The following is an 18,204-nucleotide window of genomic DNA, read 5'->3' as shown; positions in this document are numbered from 1 at the left end:
CAAGAGACCATAGGGAAGAAATAAAAGGACCGAGAAGTGAGTGGGATCTTCCATTTGCCAGAGAGATGCTTTATTCTAAGTAGATAATCAAAAGATGGTGATAGTCGTGGCTTCATCTATTTTTTTCTTTAACAAATTGTGTTTGTATGGAGAGGAACATGTAGGAATACTAATAATCAATATCGATCAGATCACCCACCAACCCCCTTCTCCCTACCTATGTGACACAGTCAGTTCCACAGTTTGCTCAGTGAGCCTACTCTTAGGGTAGAAGAGCTATTGTCACAGGATGCTGAAGCATATACCTCCATGTAGTCTGTGACGAGCCTGGACTTTCTCTGCTGATACTCTGTTTCTTCAGAGCCCTTTCCTCCCGGCACAGTATCCCATCCCAGCGAGTAAGTATCAGTTATAACCAGATCTAGCCCGCTGACCCTTCGCAGAAAGGACAGTCACAACTGACAGTTTTTCTCAGAATAAAAGAATTTTGGTCCGGGTACAAGAAGTCACTGGGAAGATGTCCCCAGATCAACTCAGACAGCATTTAGAAGTCAGGAGCCCGGCGAGCCACTACCTGGCCAAGAATCATAACCCTGCAAAATGCATATTCATGATTGTTCCTGGGAAATGTTACATATTCATAATCCCCTCCATTTACTTCTTGGTGTACATGCATAACATTGCAAATCCCCCTTCCAGGGTGCTTGCCTTGGGGACGCTAGTCCCGGCTCTCTCCTCCTTCACGTTCCCCTGGTCTCCGTTTTTGCTTCTCAGTCGTCCTCAGTGCGACCTGGGCTGGCAACGTCCAGGCAGCGGATGGCCACAGACCCTTTCACCAGCATGGCCTTGTAAAAATTCAAAATGTATATGCTTTGAAAAATCGTAAGTTAGTGTTTCTAAAAGCGGAGGTACTGTGAAAATCTCCCCATATAATCCTGGTGTGACCCTCACCCTCATGCCCACACGTGTCCAGAGCCCTAAATAGTTTTAAATATTTGTTTTTAATCTGCCATAAAATATCTCCTTTGGTAAGGAAGCAGGTTTGGAGCAATCTTTATGTACACAATGTGGACAGGACTTTTGGCCCCCAAAGTGACTTTTTGTCCAGAGCCCCGCTGCATGAAACAATCCCTGTTAATTTCATCATCTCCGAATACAAAGGATGTCGGCCGGACATGGGTGGGGGTGGGGTGAGAAAGGGCGCTCAGCAGAAGGGCTCTCTAAAAGCCAAGGCCCAAGAAAGGGTAACCCGTGGCCTTGATGGCCATCCTCTGCCGGAAGAGTCTAAATGCTTCCCGTTTCTAATGGAGAACATCTGGCCTTTCCTGGGGAACAATCGCTCCAGCAACAGCCGCTTGTACAGAGACGGAACCCTCTTCCCCAGGCCCTTGATGGTCAAGTGCACCCTTGTCCAGGGTGTTTTGCAGCCTGACTCTCTAACTTGTCTGAACAGGGCCCGTCTGATTAATCTCTTGCTTACATATAACAACAGAAAGGGAAAGTGTACATGTAAATAAGCAGGGTTTTTGCTAAGAAAGATTCTGGTGTGCTAGAATTTTTTTTTTTTTTGCAAATACCTAGTCTTTCAGTATACTTCAGACAACAGGGAAAAGGTTCCGGGGGCATTTGGCATTTCATTAGTGTTTTGGGTTAAAATGGCCAACAAATCATGTGATTTTGATGGTAGAAGTATTTTTTAATATGGATTATTTGATGTGGCTTAGCACAGTCATCAAATAAGCAAGAGTCAAGAAAGTGCTCACGACCAAGCAGGTGCTCGCGGGCCAGCTGAGTACAGCCAAAGCCGTCTTCAGGATGTCAGCCCTGGGCAGTCACGCCCAGGAAGAAAGGAAGCTCCCTGTCAGCAGCAATTCCTTTGAAAACCACAGATTCGTAACTGTGTGCACGGTGACTCCCTTTCTAAGTTGCTTGTCCACAGAATTTGAGATGCTAGGTTCAGGGTCACCCGTGTTGTGGATTTTTTACTCCCGGCAGGCTGCATTCAAGCAAATCTTTGAGAAGACAAAGAGATGTCATTAGGTATGAAATGTAACAATGATCGCACATAAAGATTGAATTCACACACACACACACACACACACACACACACACACACACACAAACCCTGACATGTGAGGGGTAAATAATCCAGCAGAAAAATAAAGAACAAAAATCAAATCATTGTGAATGAGGGGGAGTGTGGGGTGGAGACCCAAGACCTACCTGTAGGCAACTGTACATTCCCTTGCGGAAGGGTCGCGGGAAGGAGATGAGCCAGTCAGGGTGCACTGTAGCAATGATGAATCATACAACTTTCCTCTAGTGCCTAAATGTTTACATCCCACCCCATCCCACCCTCACTATCATGATCCTAATTCTACCTTACAAATCTGGCTAGACCAGAGGATGAACACTGGTACAGATGGGAACTGGAAACAGGGAATCCAGGGTGGATGACCCCTTCAGGACCAGTGGTGCGAGTGGCGATACTGGGAGGGTAGAGGGAAGGTGGGCTGGAAAGGGAGAACCGATTACAAGGATCTACATGTGACCTCCTCCCTGGAGGACGGACAACAGAAAAGTGGGTGAAGGGAGACGTCAGATAGGGCAAGATATGACAGAATAATAATTTGTAAATTATCAAGGGAGGGGGGAGTAGGGAGGGAGGGGGAAAATGAGCTGATACCAGTAGCTCAAGTGGAGAGCAAATGTCTTGAGAATCATGATGGCAACAAATGTACAAATGTGCTTTACACAATGGATGGACGGATGGATTGTGATAAGAGTTGTAGAAGCCCCTACGCCCACAAGGGAAAGCGGGTCATGAGGAAGGCAGCGGCTCTCCCTGAAGGTGGGCTAGTAGGCTGAGGACCCTCTCACCATCCACAGAGGGTTCTACCTGCAACCTTGACTGAGCCTCTGCAGAGAGGGTGCTGTGTGTGGCAGAGAGATAAAGAAACCCACCCTGAAGCACGTCAGGGAAATGAAGCCAAGAAGACGCGATCAGCTACAAATGGGCAGGAAGCCCATCCCAAGATCCCCAACATCATCCAGCTTCAGAGAAATGCAAATCAAACCACAATGCATTCCCCTTCCCGGTGACCAAGCGAGTTAGAAGGAAACACAGAGAGGACGTGCTCGTGGAGAGGAGGAGAAGCTGAAGGCGCTGTCTTCTGCTGCCCATGCCCATCCTGGAAAACGCAAGGAGCAGTTCCTTACAGGTGAGCCATCGAGCGACGCGTGAGGCAGCGATTCCACTCAAGAGAACTGCAAGCACGTGTCCTGCTTCCGGGGAGAGAAAAGCTCCACGCTCAAATATAACTGATACAGGCACGTTGATGACGTCTTAAACAAGACAGAGATCGGAGAAAGGCAAAAACAAAAACCATTCATCCAGACGAGGGAGGCCATCAGCTCCAGGTCATAATGGTGTCCAGGGAGTCGCATAAGAGGACATAGAGGACAAAGGAAGCAGTGCCCAAATCATGGCTGGCAGCAGACGAGGCCCTCACAACTGCAGGCGAACTGGGAAGTGGGGAAGGGGCATGATGGGGGAAGGTGTACTGATGCATAGAAAAGCGTACAAGACTGCTTCCGGGCCCGTCGAGGCAGGCGGTCAGGCTATGACTCATACAGAACCCAACTCACTGCCATCGAGTGGTTGCCAGCTCATAGCGATCCTATAGGACAGGGTAGAACTGCCTCTGTGAGTTTCTGCGACTAGCTCTTTATGGGACTAGAAAGCTCTGTCTTTCTCCCATGGTGTTTTCAAACTCTTGACCTTCCAGTCAGCAGCTCAATGAATAACCACGATGCCACCCGGGCCCCTTATCCAGACCCGAGGCCTCCACATTCCATCCAGGGCATACCCAGGCAAGTCCCTAAGGGCTAGACTGCCCCTCCTCAGACTGCACAGGGGAGTGCTAGCAATCCACACTTCAGCCTGACAGCAAAGCTTCGGAGGTGGAATCTCTGTGGACACTGTGTAAACTGTGGCCTTCTGCAAACCTCAGTCGCTGCCAGCAAGCTCCCTCTGACTCAGAGCCACCCCCTAGGACAGGGTAGCTGCTCCTGTGGGCTTCTGAGACTCCTGCTCTTTTCTGGGAGTCGGAAACCTCGTCTTTCTCCCACATCTGCAAACCTAGTGCTCAGAAGCTGAGCTCCAATGGAGTCCACACAGACTTGCATATGGATATTCATAAGCATCAGGCAGTGGAAGCAGCCCAAATGACCCTCAATGAGTGAATAGATTTAAAAATGAGGTAACACAAGGCACTGTGGTATATCTACACAGTGGTATATAATTCAGCAATAGAGTATTGATAATGTCTATGTTAGTGGTTCTCAGCCTTCCTAATGCCAAGACCCTTTCATACAGTTCCTCATGTTGTGGTCACCCCCAACCATAAAATTATTTTCGTTGCTACTTCATCACTGTCATTTTGTTACTGTTATGGATCATCATGTAAATATCTGATAGGCAGGATGCATTTTCATTGTTACAAATTGGACATAATTAAAGCATAGTGATTCATCACAAAACAATATGTAATTATATATTGTGAAATATTTATTTCTAATGACAAATAAATGAAATTTTGTCTTGAAGCATGGTGTAGCATGGTTAACAGTCTTCACACCAGGTACTCATCTGTGGGCGTATCTGGAGACGGATAGAGTAGCAGTGTCTTGGGTCCCAAGACCATCGGAAGTATGTGTTTTCTGATGGTCTTAGGCGACCCCAGTGAAAGGGTTGTTCGACCCCCAAAGGGGTCACGGCCCACAGGTTGAGAACCGCTGGTCTATAGGAACATGGATCGACCTCAAACAGAGTGTACAAAGTGAAAGAAGTTGGGCGCCAAGACCACAGACTGTGATTTCCCTGATGTGCAGTCGTAGGGAGGCAAATTCATAACGACAGAAGGGTGCTTAGGCGGGGAGAGGGGTGTGTGGGAGTGAAGAGTTAACTGTACAGAGATGCAGGGGTTCTTTGAGGGGGTGATAGACATGCCCTAAGTGGTTGGGGAATTTACTAAAAATAATTGAACTGTACACTTACGTCGGAGAATTTTCATGGTAACTAAATTACACCACAATCAAGTGGCATTTCAAAGAAACAGAAATATACACAAAATAAATTAATTGCGATCGAGAGCCAACGAAACCATCCTCAGGACCACATAAGCTCTCCGTGGGCTGGAATCTACGCGAGAGCAAGAGCTTTGGTTTTAGTTAACAACTGAGAAGCCGACAAAACACTGGAGGAGTGCGAGACAGCCAGAGAGGAGCTTTGAGGAGACTGGCGGTCCCATTTAATTAATAGCAGTCCAGATAAGGACTGGTCTTCATTGGTTCATTCAACAAACGACAATTGCTGAAGGTGCTCTAAAGAAAGTGACATTTTTAGTGGGCTGTTGTTACGTGCTGTGGTCGGTCCCAACCATGAAGTCAGTTCTAACGGATAACCAACGCAATGCACAGCAGAACAAAACACTGCCTGGTCCTGCTCCATCCGCGCCGTTGTTCCTAACTTGAGCCCATTGTTGCAGCTACTGTGTCCGTCTATCTTGCTGAAGGCCTTCCTCTTTTTCGCTGCCCCTTTACGTTACCAAACATGCTGTCCTTCCCCAGGGCCTGGGCTCTCCTGACTTGTCCGGAGCAAGTAAGACAACGTTTCACCATCCTTACCTCTAAGGAGCAATCTGCTGTCCTTCTTTCAGGACAGATTCGTTCGGCTTTTTGGCAGTGCATGGCAAACTGCCGGTATTGTTCTCCAGCACCACAATTCAAGTGCATGGATTCTTCGTCTTCCTTATTCGGTGTGCAACTTTCACATGCCTTTGACGTGAATGAAAATACTCCGGCTTGGATCAGTCTTGTCTTAATCCTCAAAGTAATCTCCCTGCTTTTCAACACTCTAACAAGGTCTTATTGCTGCCGATTTACCCAAGGTGATGCCTCTTTTGATCTCTTGACTGCTGCTTCCACGAGCACCGCTTGTTGATCAGGATGTTATCTATTGGTCCGACTTTGGTTTTCTTTACAGAAACCTCATACATAGCTACAAAGCATTGTCAGGGGATGTAGAGTGGGTTTAAACAACTACTGATCCTCTGTCCAACAGAACGAAAACCTGCCCAGTCCCGAGCCATCCTCAGCAAGTGTGACACTTTGGCCCATGTTTGCAGCCTAAAGGCTTCCATTGTCCCTGCACTTCACCAAGAAAGATGTCCTTTTCTAAGAACCGGTCCCTCTTGATAATGTGCTTAAAGCACAAGACGAGGTCTTGCCGTCCTCCCCATTCAAGACAGCCGTGTTTGTTCGTCTGGCAGCATGGATCCGTTCAAGGCTCCTCATCAGCACTCATAGCTACAGCGCATGTCTTGGTCTTTCCTATTCACTGTGCAGCATTTGAAAGCCTCTGAAACTACTGTGGGTTGGTGTAACCTCCTCCCCAGGGTGGCATCTTTGCTTTTTAACACTTTTAAGAAGTCTTTTCTAGTCAAGGAGCCTTGTTGGCATTGTGAGTTGTGTTGGGCTACTCACCACACAGTTTGAGCAGAGAAGTCTATTTGGGGGGGAAAGGTGAGTCTGTGTGCTATACCATGAATATTTACAGCCTTAAATAATTTTTAGTTTAAAAATGTACATTTTTGGAGACCCTAAGAAGCAGATCTACTCTGTCTGAAAGGGTCACAATGAGTTGGAATTGACTCGATGGCAGTGGGTCTGGTGGAGTTGATTTCTAGCAAAGGTGGTGGATACTGACTATTGATGTCTATGGCTGTTCACGTGACTGCGTCCAAGAAAATGCAACAAGAAGGTGTGTAACAAACGGCACCAATAACAACGTGTTATTTAAGGAGGTTAAATCTGAGCTAGAGACTGGACTATAAAGAGGATTGACCGGCTCGGAGAGGAAGGAAGTGGGAGGAGGAAGATGAAGGAAGCCTTGGGGTTTACAGAAGCACAGCACCTGCAGCAGTTTGACCTCTGCTCTAAGAACAATGAGAAGCCCTGTCGCTCTTTCAGCCCAGGGACAGTGTCAGATTGGCTTTTTGACAAGGACTCTCTGGACATGAGGAGACTGACCAGAGTAGACAAGAATGGGTGCAGGAAGACATGCAGTGGGTTGTTTGTTTTTTAAATCATTTTATTGAGGGCTCCTACAACTCTTACCACAACCCATACATACGTCCATCGTGTCAAGCACATTTGTACATTTGTCGCCCTCATCATTCTCAAAACATTTGCTCTCCACCTTAGGCTAGAAATGAAAGTGAGGAAAGGAGGAGAAAGTTTTGAATGTCACAAGTCTGAGCCTTAACTGGTGTGCAAAAAGGAAGACACATCAGAGGGTTTTAAATAGGGAAGTCCCAGACCAGCTCGGCCAAGCACAGAGCTGAGAAGAGCAGGGGGGAGGGGGGGGCTCTGTGGCCATAGCAGATCCTGATGCAGTCAAATACTATGGCCACATCTCCCCAGCGGATCATAATAAGCACCCAGAACACTTGAGAACAATGCTAATTCTCAGATCCTAGCCCAGATCCTCTGAAGATGAATTTTGAAAGAAGTAGCCCAGGGAGCGGTAATTTTGTTGTTACTCTTTTTCAATAGCTACAGGTAAAGAGATTCAAGCTGCACTGACAGCATTAGCCAATAACAAGGCTCCAGGAATTGATAGAATACCAACTGAAATATTCCAACAAGGTGATGAAGGACCGGAAGCAGTCACTGATGTATGCCAGGAAATTTGGAAGACAGCTACTTCACCAACTGCCTGGAAGAGAGACATATTTGTACCCATTCAAAGAAGAGTGACCCAACAGAAGGGTCACTTGCAGAAGGCTATAGATGAACTTACAGAACAATATCATTAATATCACAAGCAAGTAAAATTTTACTAAAGATCATCCCATAATGATTGCAGCAGTACATTGACAGAAGTTCGGACCAGAGTCAGAAGACCAGTCCCGATGACTGAGCAATTCCGTCTGATGGATTTTAGCTGAAGTAACGAATACCAGAAAGATGTTGGGCTTTATTGACTATGTCTCAGCATTCAACTGTGTGGATCATAACACAGTATGGATGACCTTGAGAAGAATGAGAACTCCAGAACACTCTATTGTGCTTGTGTGAAACATGTATATGGATCAAGAGGCAGTTGTGTGAACAGAAAAAGGGAACACTACGTCATTTACAATAAGTAGAGGGGCGCATCAAGGTTGTATCCTCTTATCGTATTTATTCAACTGTATATTAAGCAAATGATCAAAGAAGCTGGACTCTATGAAGAAGAATTCGGCCTCAGGATTGGAGCAAAGCTTATGAACAACCTGCAATATGCAGATGACACAGCCTTGCTTGCTGAAAGTGAGCAAGACGTGAACCATTTGCTGACAAAGATCAAGGATTATTTTTCAGTATGGATTACAACTTAATGTAAAAGAGATCAAAATACTCACAGCTGGGCCAATAGGTAGTAACATCATGATTAATGGAGAAAAGATTGAAATTGTAAAGGATTTTGTCTTGCTTGGACCCACAATCAATGCTCATGGAAGTAGAGTCAAGAGATCAAAAGAGGCATCGAATGGGGTGCATCTTTTGCACAAGACCCCTTTGGAGTGTGAAAAGCAGGGAGATTACTTTGAGGACTAAGGCAAGACTGATCCAAGCCAGAGTATTTTCATTTACATCATATGCATGTGAAAGTTGGACATTGAATAAGGAAGAGTGAAGAATAATCTGTTCATTTGAATTATGGTGCTGGCCAAGAATATTGAAAAAATCACGGACTATCAAAACGATAGCCATCTAAGTGAGATGTCAACTAAGCCCACATGGAAGAAGCACACCAACATCTGTGATCCAAGGATGGGACGTATGTAATCCAATTCAAAGGAGGGAATAGTGTCAGAGCTTCAATTGTGAGACTCTGGTTTGCAGAAGGCTATGGACGAAAGTGGATGCTCAAAATACAGTTTCAGGATCTACACAGGGAATATGCTTTCAGTTAGGGCCTTCTAGTCGTAATTGAGGGATGGGAACAGCCTGCTTATCAGACAGAGAGTATTAGAGAGAGGAGGAGAGTAAATTAAAATGATCAATCTGACTTGGATAGTTAAAACCTGGTCACTTGATCTCCCTTCTGATATACTTTGGGTTTGATCTATTTTTAAATATTCTCTCTCTCTCTCTCTTTTCCTTTCATATTGAGGCTTTAGCTCTGTTGTATCTTGCATTGTTAGTCTCTTGACTCCTTATTATGTGTTTTTCTATGATTTCCGGTGTATGAAACCCAGGATAGGTGAATCTACAGAGACAACAACTAGAATAAGGGTTCTTGGAGGTACTGTGGGGGAGGTAGAGGGGTAAAGGGAAGCTAATAATGCTTTGAAACTAATTTTGGTGGCAATTGTAGGCACTGCTTGATGTGATTGAACTATGGAATGGTATGGTGTCTAAATTAGAATGTCTTGGAGACAAAAAAAGAACAAACAAATCTGTCTTGAGAATGTTCCCTAGAAGCAAGAATGTTCCCTAGAAGCAAGAATGTTCCCTAGAAGCAAGGGTGATGAGACTCCATTCATGTCCTTTGAGCATGCAGGGACAGAGCAGTCCCTGGGGAAGGATATCATGCTTGGTCAAGTAGAAGGGCAAGGACAAGGAGGAAGGAAGGCCCTCACATGACAGAGGGGCATGCTGGCTGCAACAATGGGCTCAAGCACAGGAACCACTGTGCAGAGAGAGCAGCACAGGGCAGTGCTTTGCTCTGTTGTGTAGAGAATTGCTGTGAGTGGGAACCTATCCAAGAGCACCAAACAACAACGGCACCAACACAGGGGATGCTCATGGTCAGGCACGCTTCAGAAAACGCCGGTCCACACCTTCTAAAAATCAATGGCTAGAGAGGCACCAAAGCAGAATAAGATAGAAAATGCTATCTTATGTTATGACATTTCCCGCGCTACCCCACCCCAGTGGATGGTGATACTGAGTGCTGAAAAGTTAGTGGTTATCTTAAAATAAGAACACATAAAAACAATGTAGAAGTGTGCACAAGAAAAACTGTAAATAGTGATGTGTTGGCATAATAGTTATATGAGTCTTTAGATTATAATGATGTTCAAATGCTGATGCTATTTACGACCCATCCATAGTCGAGCCTGAGTAATTTTGAACTGTGGAGCAGGCTGTATTACAGCTTACTCTTTAAGCATTGGTTGTGGAAGGCTACATTTTATAGCGGAGTGCACATCATTTGGAGTCTTGACATACATCCATTCTCCTTCGAGTTCTTTCTGATCACTAATCCATACTGTAAAAGCTAAACCCTTAGCAAGATGTGTTTGAAAGTGAATTACTATGACTTCTGTAACCAGTCCAGGGGAGCGGAAGTTGGGCCCTCAGGGACTTGCTTGGGCATGTCCTTAGTGGAAATTGGACCACTAGGACCACATGGGAATGAGTCAAATACTGATCAAGATGGTTGAACGACCCCAGAACCAATCCCGTAAGCTTTTCTAATCTGCAGTAGTGTACATAGTATGCACAGACCCATCATTGTCCTTTCCCCAATGTCTCTGTCCTGCCCATGATGAAAAGATCTGTTGCCAATCCCGATTTTGTAATGAATTAATTTTGTTCTCCATCTTGTATGATCACCACATGACCATGAATCCTTTGGACACGATGATGGTCTCATGTTGATAGTGTCTCTCATCTAGATGATTTGCCTTTGCTTTTGTTCTGTTTCAGATCTAATAAAAATGTCTCTGTAAAATATATCTGAATGTAGGGCTTTGTTTCCCTTAGAACTGTATCAGAGTTTAAATTCTGAGCACCCCGATTTGCAGAAGGCTATGGATGACAGTGACAACCCCAAATCTACTTGTAGAGTCCCCACATATATTAAGCTTCCATTGAATTCCTTCTAATCATTAGCCCAAACCCTCTGCCATCAATTGGCGCCAGCTCAACAAGACCCTCTAGGGCAGGTTAGAACTGTCTCTGTGGGTTTCTGAAACGGCAACGCTTTAGGAGAGTTGACAGCCTTGTCTTTCTCACACAGAGTGGCTGGTGGTTTTGAACTGTTGACCTGTGGTTAGCAGCCCAATACATAGCCTTTACACACCAGGACTCCTTCAATCATTAACCAAGGAAGTCATGCATTTGGAAAGTAGATGATCTCATGCCTCTCCAGGAAAGGTCTGTCTCTTTTAGGAGCTGGCCTGGGTGTGTCCTTGATGGACATCACGATTCCGGGAACAGGTCAGGGATCACACAATCATGAGTCATGCCCTACCAGTCTAGCTCTGACTTCTTTGAAAGGTCAGGAGGCCCTGGACCCATCATGTAAACCCTAGTATCTAACATAATGTATGTGGCCCCATCATGGCCCTGTACTGTCCAGTCCTGCATCTGTAAGCCCACCTGTAACTGTGATGCATTGATCTGCCACCAACCATGAAGTCCTGACAGATCCATTAGTTCCATGCTTCTTTAACCAGGGTTCTGGTTGTAAATCCACCAGTGTCCTTTTGAGTTCTCTGATCAGGATGATGTGTCTGTCTGTGTCTTTGTTCCCTTTAAGACTTCAGAAATATTTTTTAAAATTATGTTTGACGTTGGGGGTCTCTTTTGTACTCTAAAACAGAACAAGGACCATCAGATGTCCCTACCTACAGCACCATATTTGGGGGGTGTTTTTAATATAAATGTTCTTTGTTCAATGCTCCTTGGGATGACAGAACTTTGTTGAATGAATTTACTCATCCAAGTCATCTGTATGTTTTAGGAGCATACCTGCTCACTTCAAAATAAAACACAGTATTAAAAGGCTAGATGTAGTACCCATACAACACATAATTCAGATAATCATAATTTGAATGTTTTTCAAATCTTTAGCAGCAGAGAATGTCTAACAACTAAGAAAGCTCTATCCCAAGCAGAGCGGCAGACTATGGAGGGAACAAAGCCATGTCTTGATTTCTGCTGAGTTTTCTCCTGGCAAGTGTCAATGTATCAAGCTACATTGTAATTATGTTTAAGCAGTGTAAATGTATAGGGAGGAAGCTATTGTCTGGGTTCTTGGCTACCATATATTCCTTCCCATCACAATATTCAGAGGAGAGAGAGAGGACGAGACAATTTTTAAAAAGGCCATATAACCACTATTGGAAGAATGTATGGATTAACCAGGATGAAAATGAGAACGTTGCTACACTGTGTAAAATATAACCAGTGTCACAGAACAAACAGTGTAGGGGTTATTAAATAGAAACCTAATCTGTGGTATGAACTTTCAAAACACAATAAAATATTGCTTTTTTAAATTGAAAAAGAATATGCGAAGCAACGATTAGAAACAGACATAGCTCCTGATAGATAAATATGTGTTAAGGAGTGTATAGGTCATTCAGTAACATTACACACAGAGAAGAAATCACATTTTAAACTTGGATCCAGGACACAGTGAAGACAAAGCAGTGGGAATGGGGGACAGCATGACACCTGTTAGAGAGTGAAGAAACTCCCAAGACATAGGTAGGTGTCTTAACTCCCGCGTCTGGGCATGTGATCCCAATTGGAAGCAGAGGCTTTCGCTCGTTTTGTTAATGAGATCTTACCAGAGTCTGGTGGGTCCTAAACACAATCACTCTGCTTTATAAAAAGTGCAGAATAGAGACAGGTACACACAGGGACAAGACACCATAGGAAGGCAGCCAGACACCAGACAGTGACTAAGACAATATTCAAGGGGGCAGGGGGGGGGCCTGTAATTGCTACATAACTGAGAAGCCTAATTTAAAAAAATGCAAGCAGGCATGCCTCTTAGTCACACTCTCTAGAGGTCTCCCGAATCCTTTCCTGAGGGTTAACTGGCATTAAGTACATGCTTGCACATTGGTTGGTATGTTTCCATTTTCTTTATTTAGTAGAGTGTGTGGTATTGGGTCCTGAGCTCAGTTAACTAAAAATCCTTCTGTTCTTATCAAACAAACAAACAACCCTCAGGTATTATTAAAAAGAAGAGAGACGGGTATCGAGAATGGCATCTCAGCTAGATGGACAACTTCGGTCAGGTCCTGGTATGATGGAAGAGTCAACTGGGTGAGGATCAATCTTTTAAAGGGGATTTGCACTAGCTTTAAGGAGCCCTGGTAGTGTAATGGTTACAGCTTGGACTGCTAGCCACAAGGTCAGCAGTTCAAAGCTATCAGGAACTCCTCGGAGAAAGATGAAGCTTTCAACTCCCTTAAACAGTCACAGTCTCGGAAAACCAGTTCTACCTTGTCCTATGGGATTACTGTGAGTTGGGATTTACTCAACAATGGCAGCGAGTTTTGCTTCTGTCAGAATATGCAACTGCTTTTATCATAACAAGCCCCAACTTTTCTGATCATTTCAGTATCTGTTTGTACTCTCTCATGGCCACCATCCAGTCGATGCTGACACAGAGCGACCCTATAGGACAGGGTAGAACTACTCCTGTGGGTTTGGAAGACCGTAACTTTTCTTTTCTTTGTCTTGTTTAGACTGGAACTTTTCAGGGGACTAGTATACCTCACCCTTCTCCCACAGAGTGGCTGGTGGTTTCGAACTGCTGACCTTCTGATTCACAGCCCAATGTGTAACCACTATACTACCAAGGCTCTATAAGCTTAACCTTGAGCGTCCATTTTTTCCATCCAATAGAGCCAGAGACAGAAACGTTCAAGCTTCGCTACAGGAGCCAAAGAAACACCAATATCTAGCTGCAATGTTTATTCTTGTCTAACAAAATCTGTGAAGCAAAACTATAAGTAAACACACTTTCCGCATTGGATAAGCGGTTGTTTGATGAGTTGACCTTTGTCTCATCAGCTTACTATCCTGCATTTCATTTCATTTCAGTATGGAAACATGGTGTTTCCTTTCTCTGACACTTGTAACACAACCGACATAAACTCAGCCATCAGTTCACAAAGGAAATCTTGAAAACCCACATTCCATAGACTTTCATACAATCGTTCCACAGCCAGGTGTGGAATATCTCCGGTCCGATCACAAGATAAAAAGGTACGTTACCCTTTGTTTTTCAAAGACAACTTCACGTACATGAGCTAGCAGCATCCATTCAAGCTCTAGTTATTCCAGCAAAAATACTTGAATAACTGCAAGCTCTCGCCCAGTCTTTGTTAACGGAAACAAAGAGTAAACGCCAAGAGAGATGGATGGGGTCTTTTGTGTGTGGGATGGCGAATGGTTGCATCTTTGGTAACTTGCCTACACAGTCCTTCATCTAAGCAAGGTTACAAGGCATGCATTTGATTTGCACAGTGACAACCAGGCCGATGCCCAGATCCTTCCTTTTGCAAATCTTTGGCCATGAGCGCTCCAGCTGGAGAGGGCCATGTGCTGCCTTCCCGCTGACATCAGTGGGAATCTTGAGTTACGACCAAAGCGACTCAATGCCTCTCTGACCTTTCTGCACAATGAACAGTGGGGCTGGATTTTTAGCTCAGAATTTTCAGAGTGGCTTCACCATCCCCATGGGAGTTACGGTGTGCCAACGGCCTGCATATAGGTGTCAACAGAAGATCCTACGTAGGAAGTCCTAAGTCTTGGATTCTGACTTTCAAGCTATTGCCTAACCCCGATGCTGAGGACTCTAGTGAATGAGCAGCTTAGAGGGACAGGGCTCATCTTGCCCTCGGATAAGTTGCTTGGCCGTATTCTCACTTTACAGAGATGCAACACCGAGAATCAAGCTAGAGAATGGATCACTTACCTGGATCGTCATGTCTGAGCTGGCTGTTTCTGTGACATTCAAGGATGTCTCACCTCCGGTTAGCAGCACACTCTCCCACCCGACACCGGGGGAAACTGAAACAAGAAAACAAGTGGCACGTTGAGCCAGTTGCAATCAGCTGGCATGGTGGGACACCGAACTACCATGATCTCAGTTTCCAATCCCAAGGGATTTGTGGGAATAAACCTAAGATGACCCATAGTCCCTTACCTACCTGGGAACTTCCAAAGAAGCTTCCCTTCCAAAGTTTTGACTTAATCTCCAGTTGTCTAATTCTTGTACCTTACAGAGTTCTAATCTACTTAGAATGGAGAGGAGGTGGGAATGAAATCCGCCAGAGTTCAGGCTTCTTAATGAGGTCTCGCTCTGGGCTTCAGGTGAATGAATTCCCAGAACACAAACACACACACTCAAATCTAATTCAACACCGAACAAATACGATCCCTAGAGGGCTCACTCTCATAGATTCTACAGATCTTGACTTCTCAACATTATTGGGAATCACTATTTATTGTCACTTTTTAAAATCTACACATACTTCTGGTTTCTTTCTGAATCTTACCAAATGCTAATGTTCCTTTTTTCTTAAGCTGTCAGAGTGTCCCCACGAGTAGACACTGGGCAAGACATAAGGCTTTTCTCTCTCCCACCTCAAAGACAAGAACAGGGACTAGTGCTTTGTATTGCCCATGAACACAAGGAGTGGAAATGTAGATGTAATTATGTATATCAATGGCGGTAGAATGGCCTATCATTAGTAAAAAGTCTAAGTTAAGGACAATAAAGACATAGTTATTACAATTAAACTCAAATCCTTAAAAACTAGAAAAGTAATACTAGAATTTCCACAGATCTACTTTAACAAACAGATACAGTTTTTACAACTGGTATAATAATTGCTTGTTTGGAAATGAGTGTTGGTAATCTAGAGTATTAAAAAGATTGTTTCCTTAAAAAAATAAAAAGATCTTCTCAAGTAGGTTAAAATTGTATATTTTTGGTTTAGTTTATCCATTTTCCTAATAATAATATTCCTTAAGATAGCTTATAATATTCTCTCTGAAAATAATATTCCCGTAGCATATAACAAGTAATATTCCCTCAGCATATCTTACACTGAAAGAACTCCCCCCAAAAAACAGAGTTGCAATATGGAAAGTCTCCACAGGCAAAATATTGAATGATGCAGGAAGCATCAAAAAGAAGATGGAAAGAACACACAGTCACGGAACCAACAAGAACCATTTCAGGAGGTACCACATGAACAGGAACCAATGGTGCTGAGAGAAGAAGTTCAAGTTGCCCTGGAAACACTAGCCCGAACCAGGTGTGTCAGTCCCGGCTGACTAGAGAAACAAACTCACAGACACTCGTATGTGTGCAGTAGGACCCCAGTACTTGACCGTTCCAGCTCTCGACAGAATCAGAGTTTGACATGAAACGTCGACGAAATTTTGCATTGGAGCTTGAACAAAACATCGGAATCCGACCCAATGCGTGTGATTTTTGAAAACAAAGCAGTTCGTGTTTTTGGTCACTCAGTGTTAGTTGGTGTTGTTAGTACACGTTGTCTATAACTTTTGCAGCTGTGTTCCAAGTGTTTGCTGTAATTTTCTTAGTGTTTGTGGATTTTTGTACTGTTTTTAGATTTAAAAACCGTGGGTCCTAAGAAAGAGTTTTTTGACAAGATCATCATGATAAGGAACTGGTTAACTGTGTTATCAATATTGTTGGTGTTAATTTAGTAAACCCTTTTAGAAAACAGTTAAGGAAACACCAACAGCAAACTACATTAAACAGATTTTTTTTTAGAGAAAGCCAGCCAGATCCTAGTGGGAAAAAAAAGGCAAAGAAGGAAAAATAACTCCTGAAAATCAGCTACCAGTTATACACTACCATTACACACAAAGACTCTCTCCATCCGTCCTCTCCACATCCATGCGCATAGATCCAGATCCTCATCAGTTTCAAGGTATGGGCCATACTGTAGTCGTGAAACACTTTTTTTTAATGTAGTGTGTCTTATTTAAATTATATTATTTAACTCTGAACATGTCTACTTTGCAATTTCTGTGTTATGTTTTGTATAAAAAGGCAAGGTTAGGGTAGTAATTTGGTGGCTGAGAATGGATTAATCGGTTTTCAGTTATTTCTTATGGAAAAACTGATTTGAAACTCGACTACACTGCATCTCAAAGCTCCTTCTAGAATGGATCAGGGTCGAGGTCCAGGGTTCTACTGTATAAGAAAGAGCTTTATATAAAAGAGCAACTGAATATTGAAAAAACATCACAGCCCAGTCCAGATCAAGTCCATAAGTCCAATATCAGCCCATATGTCCGATACCAGACTATAAATTCTTCTTCAGACTCATGTAACACATGCAATGACACTGAATGCAGGAAGATCACAGGCCAGTGGGTACAAAGTCTTGTGGATCCAGTTGTGGTGGGAGCATCCCAATGCTGGCATAGGTCTCCACATTGCTCCTCTAGCACTAGGGCTCTGGCATAGGTCTCCACATTGCTCCTCTAGCACCAGGGCTCTGGCATAGGTCTCCACATTGCTCCTCTAGCACCAGGGCTCTGGCATAGGTCTCCACATTGCTCCTCTAGCACCAGGGCTCTGGCATAGGTCTCCACATTGCTCCTCTAGCACCAGGGCTCAGGCATAGGTCTCCACATGGCTCCTCTAGCACCAGGGCTCTGGCTCCATCAGCGTAGCTCTATGTGGTTTATCAACAGGAATGTCTCCCAGGGAGCATGTGTGTCCCACCTCCCTGGAGGAAGATCGGAGTTCCCAGAATCCTCCAGAAAAGGCGTGCCCAAAGAGAGGTCTCATTAGCTATGAGCTAATTGATAGATGAGACTCCACCCCTTCGCAAGTTAACAGATTATGTAACTGACACAGAAATTGAGGAATACCAATTGAAATGTTTCAGTAAGCCGATGAAGCAATGGAAACACGCACTTGTGTATGCCAGGCAATTTAGAAGGCAGTTCCTTGACCAACTGACTGGAAGAGATCCATATTTGTACCCATTCTAGAGAAAGGTGACCCCAAAGAATGTTCAAATTATAGAACAATGTTATTACTGTCCCATGCAAGCAAGCAGTGCATTAACAGGGAGCTGCCAGAGGTTCTGGCCAGATTCAGGAGAGGATGTGGAATAAGGGGTATAATTGCTGATGTTAGATGGATCTTGGCTAGAAATAAAGAATACCGGAAAGAGGTTTACTTGTGTTTCATGGACTATGTAAACATATTTAGCTTTGTGGATCACGACAAACTATGGATAGCCTTGAGAAGAATGGAAATCCCAGAATACAAGGGGGTGCCCTGTCAATCATTCAGCAAGTTGCTCAGAGCTAGTGCACCCAGTGACGTCATCTGGGAAGGTTCTC

The 18,204-nt window shown here is 44.2% G+C and overlaps 1 protein-coding gene across 3 annotated transcripts in view; it reads right to left on the bottom strand.

The window, feature by feature from the left end:
- Positions 1 to 18,204, bottom strand: part of PALM2AKAP2 (PALM2 and AKAP2 fusion) — a 371,023-nt gene that overhangs the window by 136,695 nt on the left and 216,124 nt on the right. For all 3 annotated transcript variants that reach the window (XM_075560292.1, XM_075560293.1, XM_075560291.1), the window contains one exon: positions 14,780 to 14,874. In XM_075560292.1, the coding sequence (XP_075416407.1) occupies positions 14,780 to 14,874 (95 nt within the window). The remainder of the gene's footprint in view (positions 1 to 14,779; positions 14,875 to 18,204) is intronic.

The sequence above is a fragment of the Tenrec ecaudatus genome, chromosome 10, assembly GCF_050624435.1.
Source record: "Tenrec ecaudatus isolate mTenEca1 chromosome 10, mTenEca1.hap1, whole genome shotgun sequence".
NCBI classification, from domain to species: domain Eukaryota; kingdom Metazoa; phylum Chordata; class Mammalia; order Afrosoricida; family Tenrecidae; genus Tenrec; species Tenrec ecaudatus.
Note: the sequence above shows the minus strand (reverse complement) of the source record. Positions and strands in the feature narration are given on the sequence as shown.